General features: G+C 38.7%; 1 protein-coding gene across 1 annotated transcript; it reads left to right on the plus strand.

Annotated features, from left to right (window-relative positions):
- The first annotated feature begins 265 nt into the window (after positions 1-265).
- adad1 (adenosine deaminase domain containing 1 (testis-specific)) lies at positions 266-11,175 on the plus strand. The gene is made up of 13 exons (XM_054597827.1): positions 266-335; positions 1,175-1,370; positions 2,845-2,985; positions 3,588-3,758; positions 4,076-4,147; positions 4,382-4,507; positions 5,193-5,316; positions 6,141-6,311; positions 7,125-7,200; positions 7,365-7,521; positions 9,680-9,914; positions 10,291-10,423; positions 10,745-11,175. Exons 2-13 carry the CDS (start codon positions 1,196-1,198, stop codon positions 10,856-10,858), a joined length of 1,695 nt encoding a protein of 564 aa, XP_054453802.1. The 5' UTR covers positions 266-335; positions 1,175-1,195; the 3' UTR covers positions 10,859-11,175.
- Positions 11,176-11,386: the final 211 nt, after the last annotated feature.

The raw sequence follows: 11,386 nt of genomic DNA on the forward strand, positions 1-11,386 counted from the left end.
TTCCCAGCTTCTCCAGGTGAGAGAGGGCCTTGTGTGTCAGGTTTACAACTACAAAATCACTTAAATGCATCATTAATTCACTGGAAACAAATCTAAAATGTCATTTAAATAAATAACATTCCTAAGTGAAGTTCATAAATAATAATAATCATTAACAAATAACAAAAACATCAGATGGTATCAGACATTCCTCCAGGAGAAAAAAACTCAATCCACAATTTTCCAAACAGTGTAGTTCATCCTCTCTAGGAAGACGATCTCTGCACGTCACTGCGTCAATCAAACGTCAAACGTCAACCGCCGACGTCACTTGTTCCTGGAGAACCACGTGATCGGTGAGGCCGCTTTGAAAATGTTCAAAATGATACAAAAAATTTTTTGTTTCAAATATTTGTATAATTACTGTTCAATTTAAATAATTCAATGTAAATGTAAGAAACAATTCAGCATTATTTATGTTGTTTTGCGTCATAGCAAGTTGCCATGACAACGCAAGTGATAGCTAGCCGGCTAGCTTGGCTAACCACGTGTGTGAAGCTAGCTTTAGCTTTAGCTTGGCTAGCTAGCTTAAAGTCACAATAAAGGGCAGAACTGTCACATTGTGGTGATCTACTGCCCTCTGTGGGGAATTATGTTTATGTTTTATGTGATATTCTATCAAATGTTTGAATGTGGGATAAACTAGCCTGCATTGGTTCATTTTCATTTGGTCTTGGTATTTTATCTTATATTTGTTTACTATATTTTACCATTATCACTTGATTTTATTTATTTCATTATTTTATTTTATTTATTTCATTATTTTATTTTATTTATTTCATTATTTTATTTATTTTATTATTTTATTTATTTCATTATTTTATTTATTTCATTATTTTATTTATTTTATTTATTTATTTCATTATTTTATTTCATTATTTTATTATTTTATTTGTTTATTTGATTGTCACTTGTTATTTCATTTTGTTTCTTATGCACTGTCTTGCTGGCTGGTTTGTCAAAGCACTTTGTAAACCTTGTTTTAAAAGGTGCTATATAAATAAAGTTATTATTATTATTATTATTATTATTATTATTATTATTATTATTATTCAACCTGTGGGAACCATAGCAAAGATGACGTCATAATCAGTGTTTTCATTGAGTAAAGTTTGTTTTTTCTCTTGTGTTTCAGTATTCATTCAAAGCTCTCAGGATGTTCCAGGCCCGTGGGTCATTCAGAGGCTCCAGAGGACTGTCTTTGGCTCAAGTCCTCATGAAGAATGCAGCTTCCACATCAGGACTGACCGACTCCTTCAAACCTCCATCTGTCCTGAATCATCCTGGCAAACATGGTTTTGACCACCAAGGCAAAAGTACATTTAAACGTGGTGGGTTTCAGGACATGGTTCACGTGATCAGCAACATCCATTACATTACATTACATTACAGTCATTTAGCAGACGCTTTTATCCAAAGCGACTTACAGGAAGTGTATTCAACATAGGTATTCAAGAGAACTACTAGTCACCAGAAGTCATAAGTGCATCTCCTTTCTTAAACAAGCATCTTAAAGCATAAACCAGAGCAAAAGTATAGTGCAGAGGCAAATTACTACGAAAACAATAATTGCAACAGACTAATACGAATACAATAAGTGCTACAAACTACTACGAATAGGATAAGTGCAGTAAACGAATACGAATTCAATAAGTGCAGCGAACTGATACGAATACAATAAGTGCAACAACTGATACGAATGCAATAAGTGCTACGAGGAAGGCTCAGGGTAGTACTTCTTGAAGAGGTGAGTTTTCAGCCTGCGTCTAAAGATGGGCAGCGACTCTGCTGTCCTGACGTCAGTGGGGAGTTCATTCCACCACTGAGGGGCCAGGACAGAAAAAAGCTGTGACCGGGTGGATCGGCCGCAGGGACCTCTGAGCGACGGGGCAACCAGTCGCCCCGAGGCAGCAGAGCGAAGTGGTCGGGCGGGGGTGTAGGGCTTGACCATGGCCTGGAGATAGGAAGGAGCTGTTCCTTTCACTGCCCTGTAGGCTAGCACCAGAGTCTGTAACTGGATGCGAGCTCTTACAGGGAGCCAGTGTAGAGAACGGAGAAGGGAAGTTGTGTGAGAGAACTTGGGGCGATTGAACACCAGACGTGCTGCAGTCATTCATTCAGATAATTACATTAACAACCAGCTCTGCTCCCAGCAGACCACATGACACGTGTGCAATACAATACACTGTGCAATTATAGCTTTAATAGTTTTTCTGTCTGTACATATAATATTTCAGTTATTGTGGATTTTTTTATTGCTTATTTATAATACTTGTTTTTTTATTTTATTTCATTTTATTTTTATCTTGTCTTTCTTTTACTATGTATCTTGTGTGCACTTTTCCCCACTGCGGGACTAATAAAGGATTATCTTATCTTATCTTATCTTATCTTATCTTATCTTATCTTATCTTATTAACACTGCATTCTCCCCTGTGAGGGCTTGATTCTGTTGCAGGGCAGGTAACACGACCAAAATGGACAACTATGTATAGGTGTACATAATGTTTCGTTTTAATTGGTTTTAGTATATTATCTTATATTCGTTTACTATTTTATGTTTACCTATTTCGCTACATTTTAATTATTTTGTTCGTTTATTTGATTGTCACTTGTCATTTCATTTTGTTTCTTAGTTTAGTTTTATCCTAACGATTGTTCTTAATGTTTCTTCTATTGCACTGTTTTGCTGCCTTGTCTGTTGAAGCACTTTGGAAACCTTGTTTTTAAAAGGTGCTATATAAATAAAGTTATTATTGTTATTATTATTTAAATCTGCCTATTTTTCTCATTTCACCACCTAAGGTTATGCTGTCAAGTCACCAGCTTCGCCAAAAATGCTGATTGACAAATACGCTCAAGGCGAAACAGACGCCGTGTCTTTGCTCCATCAGCTTGCCCGGATTTTGCAGTTCCACCTGGAAATGAAGGAAACCGTGACTACAGGTACAGTAAAGTTCAATTCACTCCAGAGACCACACCTGTTGTTATTAGTCCACAAAAGCCTGTTGATTGATTATACTTGACAATTTAGGATTTATATGTTGCCTGTGTTCAAATTCTTATTTGGGTCAGATGACTTCTGTCATTAAGTAATTCATCAAAACAGTAATATGTTTTACGAACAATTATTTTCATTTTTGACAAATTTGCCAATTGTTTTCTTTATTCATTGTTTTGTGTTCACAATTTCCCAAAATGGTGAAAAGCTCCACACAAAATCCTAAAGCTCAGAGAGTGGTCTTCAAAGATTTAGTCCTGTCTGAACAATATTGCAAAACCACAGATGCTCAATTTACCATCTTAAAAAGACAACAAAAAGTAGCAGATCCTCCCAATTAAAAAAAGCTAGAACTAGTTCATGTTTAGCATTGTAGCAGAGCAGATTTTTCAATTTAGTCAAGCTTTTTAAACCATTGGCACTGGTTTCCCTTTCTTTGTCCAATACACAGTACAGCACATCAAAATAAAACAGCAAAGTACTTTGCTCAGAAAGATAATTTATTTTTTTATTAAAAATTCATTTGTCATGACTCTTGTTTCCTCAGGCAACATACCAGGCCTTTATTTTGCCTTTTGTGTGGTGATTGATGGGGTCAAGTACAAGACCGGCATGGGGATAACAAAGAAGGAGGCTCGGCTCAAAGCGGCGCAGCTCGCTGTGCCGGACCTGCTGCCCACCTTGGAAAGTCTGAAGTCTTTCCTCCCTGAAGCTTCAGGTTAGGATCTAATGCTGGTCGTCAAAGTATAATGAGTTTCTGTAGCAGACTTCATGATGTCTCTAGTACTGACTCCGACAGTTCGTGTTGATGTGACAGTAAATGTCATTATACATGTTGAGCCAAAATTTGACTTCAGTCCCTTTCGGGCAATATAGCTTTAAATTCTGTATATGATCTATTCAGTTTCAGGCAGGCAGAAGATTATTGAAAATGGTCAAAAATGACTTTAAAAATAATTGTAACAGTAAAGTGTAGTATTGTATAAGGTTGCTCTCATCCTCATTCTTTTCCATCACTGTTTTCCCCCCCCCTAGATGCCCCTCCACCACTGCCAGTAAAGGAGGAGCCCTCCATCTCTGATATACGTCCCTGTAGACCCATTCATGGTAATTCTGGATTTCTAAATGACTCTCTCACTCTTGAATCTCCCATTTGCAAGATGTTAAATATAAGAACAGTGTCACTTTTCTTTGTTCAGTTTTCTCAGTACTCTGTCCCTATAAATCCCTACTTTCCAATGTATAACCAAAAGACATCTCCATATATACCTCTTTCATAGTGGTATCTACAATGAGATCATTTAATAAAGTTGTTGTTCTTTTGTCTTTCTTGCTTTTCAGAAAGGACGAGTTCCGTCAACCTCCAGATTCCACACGCTGTCAGGGATCAGCTCACTAAACTGATGAACAGCCACCCAGAGTTCTCTCCTTGTGCCGGCACCACAGCAGCTTTCATCATTCAGACTTGTAAGTGAGCTCTCACAAAAGCCGGAGGGCATCATGGTCCGAAGGTTGCTCTGCTAAAAAAAAACTTTTGCGTTGTTGAATCATTTTATTGGAAACGGCTGCAGTTGATACGTTTGTCATTGGCATACACAGAAAAAATATTTTCTTTAATAAGCCTGTGGATACTTTACTGACTACATTTTGTTCAGAATAATTTTGATTTTAAACAAAGGCAATTAACATTAAAGAAAATGTTATTTTGGCTAGATGTTGACTATTCAGTACATTGACTCTGCAGATATCTTTGCTTATTATGTTTTTTCTCAGCCTGTTTAAGTAATTTTGTTCACAACCTATACAGGATGTCACTGATAAGAAATAGGAAAAATAGGACTGGTATTTTTAGTAGGCTCATTTGAAGTGTTAAGTGATTGTTGTTGACATAATAACAGTAAGCTTAGAATTATAATGCATTAAATCCAACCACACCACAATCTACTGCATAGCCTCAAACATGCAACTTCCAATACATTGGAGTGAAATCACCATCTCTCTGACACTGTCTCTGCAGAAGGTGGACTTAAGCTTTACAAAAGTACTGTTCATGGTACTTTGTCGACCGTATGATTTATAATAAATATGATGACCTATATAAAGTAAATGTCATCCCATGCATTTACCGGCATATAACCTCCTCTCTCTCCAGCCAGCGGTTGCGAGGTGGTCGCTCTAGGCACGGGGAACTTCAATACCAAAGAGAGTGCCTCGTCTAGTGGGAGAATCGTACACGATTCACATGCAGTGGTGAATGCAAGGAGATCACTAATGAGGTAAGTTGCCTGCAGCCCACATAGTCACACAGATGACACATTTGTTAAATGCAGACCTTTTGCCGGTGAGGTAAGCAGGTGTACGTGGACACGCTTGTAGACCACAGCAACCTAGCAGCCTACAAACGTCCCTGAGAAAGAACTATGTGAATACATTTCCTGTTTTTTTTTTTTTTTTTTGTTTGAGCAGTCCTCTGAAGCTCTTGGATCACACGTATGTTAAGATTTACCCTATTAAGAGAGGGAGGAAGAGAGAAACCGCAAACCGCAAAGGGCCAAAATAGGCTTCCCCAACTTATTTTAGAGATTCGTACATGAATCAAAATAATAATTTCTGTGCTCTGGTAGTGCTCGTTCTTATGCGAGTGCTCTAATTAATAAATGTAGGCATATTCTCTGATTCTGAAATAGCCATGTTGTTATTTATAAATGAGGAATGATTCTTTGTTTCATTACCAAATTCACACCCATCACTGTGATGATTTGACTATGATATTGGCCGTTCAATCAGGCTCCCTTGGATTGAAAAGTCAATTATTCTGGGTCACAGCTAATTTGGGTTAGTACTTTAGCTTTAAGATTAAGTTACAATATTGTTTTATTATTATTTAACTTTTAGAATGTATGAATTTTGCCACTTGGAATATGTTTCACACACAAATCTTTTTAGCTATATTCTAGATGGTTTGGATTGTTCATAGGAGACGAAGTGATGACCTAAAGTCCTTTTAACGGTGTAGGTCTTCGCCTATAGTCACCGTCACTTATTTCACGTTATTTCAGTTGTCACATCATAATGAGCATCTCTCATGCTGCACCGTCAGGTTTCTGTACCGGCACCTGCTGATGTTCTTCAGCAAAACGGCCAATCTGACAGAGAAGTCCATCTTCCAGCAGAGCAGCAGCAGCGGCCTCCTCAGCCTGAAGAGCGGCATCACCCTCCACCTCTATGTGAACCAACTGCCAAAGGGTGCCGCTCAGATCCCCTCTAAGCTGTGAGTGTATGATATTGGCTTCATTTTTTTAGAGGTTCTCACTGCGGTTTTCTCACGAGGCATTGTAGATCAAGTGATAGCTTCACGGTCGCATGTAAGGGAAAGTTTATGACAACCAAGTATTGGGAGTTGTTTTTTCACTCTACCTTATTTTTCGCGGTTAGGTCTTTGTGGCTACGTTCTCACAAACGTGGCCTAAATTTTAATGTTTTTGCGAATGTGTGACCCAGATCAGTTTTTTTCCATAACAGTTTGAACGAAACAAATCACATTGAATCTGACGTTTTCAATTCTTATTTGGGTCCTGGATCAGAAACAGGTCAGATTTTTTGCGATGCGTAATATATACGACTTTAACGTCTTTCACTCTGAATCCACACTCGCCTCCGTACAGACTTAGCAGCCATTGCGTCACAAAAAGCCATAAATGTGGCTTGCTTTCGCGTCATTATCCTCTGCTCATAAATTTGCTGTCTTCCACTGCAAATCTACTTTTAAATGAAACATCTAAATGGCCTTTTATTTTTATTTCCGTACCACACCGTGCTTCCTGTGCCGTCTTTGTTATCATTTTTCACATGTTTCCCATTTTAGACCTGTTCACACTGGAATTTAACATTGACAACCTTCTAAAAACTAATGTGAACCGCAAAACAAACACAAATTGGAGCCAGGCAATAAATCTGGATTGAGCTAAGGCTTCCAGTGTGAACACAGCCTGTAACAGCCACAACATGCCAACTCTGGGTTAAGTAGCAGGAACTATGTTAGTAATTCTAAATGCTTTTTCTCAGCTCTGTGCTCTATTTTTAGGCGCCTGAACCCGCTCTCCATTTCAGCATGGCAAGTCAACAATGAGATCAGCCTACACCTGTCAGTGGAGGGAAAGGTGTTGTACTGTTACTTTCTCTCATCTATGGGATGTCGCTTTTATGACGTATGCAACCAAAGTGACGTTGAATATTGCATCATGGAGCTTTAATACAAATGGCATTGCAACTGTTACCTGCACTATCGCTGCATAATTACAAGTTGGTTTGTTTCTTGTTAAAGGTGTTCTCAGTTTTCTCGTCAGCCTTCGATCACTCCACCTCCAAGGTGGTCAGCATGTCCGCCACAGACAAGCTCACTCAGTGGCAGGTGCTCGGGTACCAGGGAGCCTTGCTCAGCCACTTCATTGAGCCCATCTATGTCCAAAGCATCCTCATAGGTAAACAAGCCAAGTCATAATAGGATGACTTGATTAAGAGTCTTTATTAAGAGCATTTGTCTTAATAAAGCACTTGTAAGAGATCATTATGAAACTTTAAAGGTACCTCCATAAAGGTAGTAAAGGAAGTCTATCAGACAAATAGCACGAGAGGAAATTGTCTTTGTGGGTGTCAGCTCAGAACCTACTCTCTGTGTGCAATGATGTCAAAACAAGGTGTGTCATTTTGTGGTACTTTTCGTGAAGATCATTCTTAAAAGAATAAAATAAAGATCACCTTCAGGTAGTAGAAGCTAGTAGAGGCTGAGTTGGCAGTGGGCCTCTTGCATCTGCTAAGGAGCTGGTGTACTTTGGAAATATTTCATTAAAAAGAAGAAAGACAGGGAGCAGGGAAAGATGTCTTTAAAAGTAGCAAGACACCAGCGTTGTCACATTAGCAATGTATAAATAGCCCCTTAGGTAACACTGCAAAAAAATGTTTGCACCCATTAGCTTTTTAACTACTTACTCATGCACTGATGACACAACAAGACAACATTTTACATTTTAGCAGGTGTGAAAATATCCTACTCAAGTTTCCTAGTCAGCTTTTACAGAAGACAACAGTGATAGATATTATTTTCCATGTGACTCTTCTCCCCTTTTCATAATCATAATGGCTATATGACCCACATAATCTATAAGAGAGGGAAATTCCAAAATTAGTTTGATTGTAAATGTGTGAAATGTTGCAAAAAACTCCTACACGATTGATTTAAGTTAAATTGTTGCTCTGGTTGAGTGCTCTGCTAGGTGACACTATTGGGTCAGTTTCAGACGCACACAATAAAAGCATTCAAAGAGAGAACAAAATTGGAAACCAACTACTGGAACATTCACTGTTTGACAGATACAGGTACCTGCCATTCTTTGAACAATTGAAACCTCTCGCATCTCATTTCCTGACTAACATCACTGCTGGCCTACAAAGAACCCTTTTTCATTTCCATTCTACCTACAGACACGAAAAGAGTGCCAGCCTTTTTTATTTGATAGTTTGATGGAATAAGGAATGAGTTCTGCATTTTGTTCAAAAGCTTGGAATTCCGCAAATAAAACACAAGATGGGTCAGATGTAATACCACAAAGACCGTGTTTACGCTTGGTTTTAACATGTGACTTGGGCGATGACATCACAAGTCGACCGCTAAATAAAAGTGTGATTGCTCGGTGGTTCGATCACTCAAACCGCTTGCCATGGTGGTCTGGGACGCGTTTGATCACCTGTCTTCTGTAATGTAAACACTGATGCGAGTCCTGTAGGGTTGAAGCTTTCAAATATTCTAGTTATCATGTATTCAACAGATCATTACATGGATTATTAGAGTAATTGGAGAAGAAATACTTTTGCTTCATCTTTATTATTAACGAGCAATAGTAAATACACAAAAGAGAAAATCAGACGGGTCTAATAAAAATGAACAAATAATTTGTTTCCTTTTTTAAATAAATTAGCAATTTTGGGTTTTAAACAAAACATTTTCTGCAGTACAAACAAAGGAATTAAATAAATAAATAAACTTTTAGTAATCGAATTACTCAAGGAATAGTCTCAGCTTTAGTGTCTTAATGCATCCCAACGCATCCTCAACAAGGACGTAACAAGAAAATTACGTCATCGAAGCGGCAGCTCTGCTTCTGTTCTTACTTTTTCTCTTCTTCAGTTGTTTCTCAAATCTTGTAAGCTGGCTTGGTCCACAACGTCGGGAACATTTGTAAATGCCCAAAGAGATATATGAAGGATGCGTGAAATATCTCAGGTGATATGGTTTGCCTGGACCATGCTAAGGAATAGACCCAGTCTGCATTGTTTATAGTTTATTCTTCTACTTCTTTTAGTCTTTGCAGCCTAGTCACTGGAAGTGCATTGCTCCCTCCCACCGGGTAAAAACAGAAACACATTTGGTCTTTGCAAACCGGCATTTTGCACTCCTGTACTTGCATATAGACTGGAGAAGTGAGATCCAATCTTTAAAGTGGTCCCTCGAGACGCATGTGGGGACACATTCTAATGTCAGGTGAACAAGGTCATAGAGTCAATATTCAACAATCCCCAAATTGTAGAAAGAGAATGAAGTTTGCTAAAAGATATTCACTTTCAAAATCTTAAATCTCACAGGTGACATTGGCTGCAGTGATGTCCGTTGCATGAAGATCTCTGTGAGCCAGCGCGTGGAGGGCATCACCTCCCAGCTGCCCATGTTCTACTGCATGATGAGACCGCACATCAGCCTGGTTCCTGCTGTGGCTACCAACAGCACCGAGGGGGGCCGGTTGACCTACGGTATCAACTGGAGCGAAGGAGACAGCTCGTTGGAGGTCGTGGACGGCCTGGCGGGCAAGACCATAGAGGAGTAAGGATCACTGTATAGGAGGTTGACCGTAGGGTTCAATATGTGGCTGCCAAATTTAGCATTGAGCTATTCAGTTATATTAGCTGGCAACTAGTTTATTTTTAGTCATGGTTTTCCATTCTCAAACTGTCTTGGATTGCACTAAAATTAAAGAAAACCCTTCAGAGCTTCCTGTTGATCACAGCATAATTAATGACAAATGACAAATAAGAAATGGATAAGTGGATTATATTCATTTCAAGGTTTAAGCGATGCAGCCTGGAAATCAAATTGGTAGGTTAAGAGAGGTGAGAAGTTCAGCTGCAGCCAGTGTCCCTCAGCTTGCCATGCTCTGCTATTTTGATAGCTTTTGTTTACACGGATTCTCTTGTGGTAGATCTCCCTTTAAGAGTGGATCTGCTCTTGCAAGCCGTCTGTGCAAAGCGGCGATGCTGCACCGCTTCAAGTTGGTGGCCAAAGAGGCCCAGAGGCAGGACCTGCTGGCCACAAGCTCCTACAGAGAAGCCAAGGTAACCTCTAGCAGCGCCTCCCCACACCTTTTGTGTCATGTTTAACAAAGTAACACTTAAAGCATTAACAACACTGATCCACTGACATTCACTCTATTTGTTACCGTACCTTGTATTTCTAACTTAATAACACACATACATGCAGTATAATTCTCAATTGTCTTTTTGCAAACACTTCTCAGGCGTCACGTCTAATTTCACTTCATCATTTCATATTTAAAATTGGATTTTGTAAAGATCGTTGCATTATTGCTTTAGAAAAAGCGTTCTGTAAGAATCGTAGTGATTCTTATTACTTCTATTGCTATTTTGTCACTGAAGCGGATGGCGAAGCCGTACCAGGAGGCCAAGAACGTGCTGCGGGCGTACCTGTTGCAGCAGGGCTTTGGTCCCTGGCTGGTCAAGGTTTCTGTTAGTGATAACTTCAACATGTGAATAAAAGCCCATTATTCTGGGGATGAAAAAAAACCTCAACATTCTGGAAGTTTTTTAAACAACAAATTTAAGTTAACAATAAGCACTTGTTGCTGTGGGACTTACCGTGCTGGTAATACGTTTCTGTTGTGTTTTCTAAAGGGATTAAAGTCAATCCCTGTTCATTTTAAGAGCTATTTTTTTTGTTTGTGAAGTGATGTCTATGGCCTTTGACCTGACTTCACAAGGTCTGATTTTCAAGTACAAAATACTAAATATTTGTATAAAATAGCCATTTGAAGAGGCAAACATCTTGTGTTTCTTCTCACAACAGACCTTTATCTGGGTAATAGTTCTGCTATCTTCAGTTTATTCATGTACATGTATGAGTATGACAAGTAAGTTATGATTGTTATATAAAATACTTGAATTTGACCTCACTAAAGTTACTGTTTGTGTTTTCATCACCTGGAGAAAAATCCCCTTTTTGGTTGATATTCAGTGATTTGACTTAACGCTTGATACTGATCAGTGTGTGATTTGAGCCTT

Source organism: Anoplopoma fimbria, chromosome 4, assembly GCF_027596085.1.
Source record: "Anoplopoma fimbria isolate UVic2021 breed Golden Eagle Sablefish chromosome 4, Afim_UVic_2022, whole genome shotgun sequence".
NCBI lineage: Eukaryota > Metazoa > Chordata > Actinopteri > Perciformes > Anoplopomatidae > Anoplopoma > Anoplopoma fimbria.

Excerpts from the sequence above, each read along its gene's own strand:
- adad1 (XM_054597827.1), top strand. The coding sequence starts at position 1,196 with ATGTTCCAGGCCCGTGGGTCATTCAGAGGCTCCAGAGGACTGTCTTTG. Across the intron at positions 5,317-6,140 it reads GCAAGGAGATCACTAATGAG|GTTTCTGTACCGGCACCTGC; the intron begins GTAAGTTGCCTG and ends CTGCACCGTCAG. Across the intron at positions 10,424-10,744 it reads GCTCCTACAGAGAAGCCAAG|CGGATGGCGAAGCCGTACCA; the intron begins GTAACCTCTAGC and ends TTGTCACTGAAG.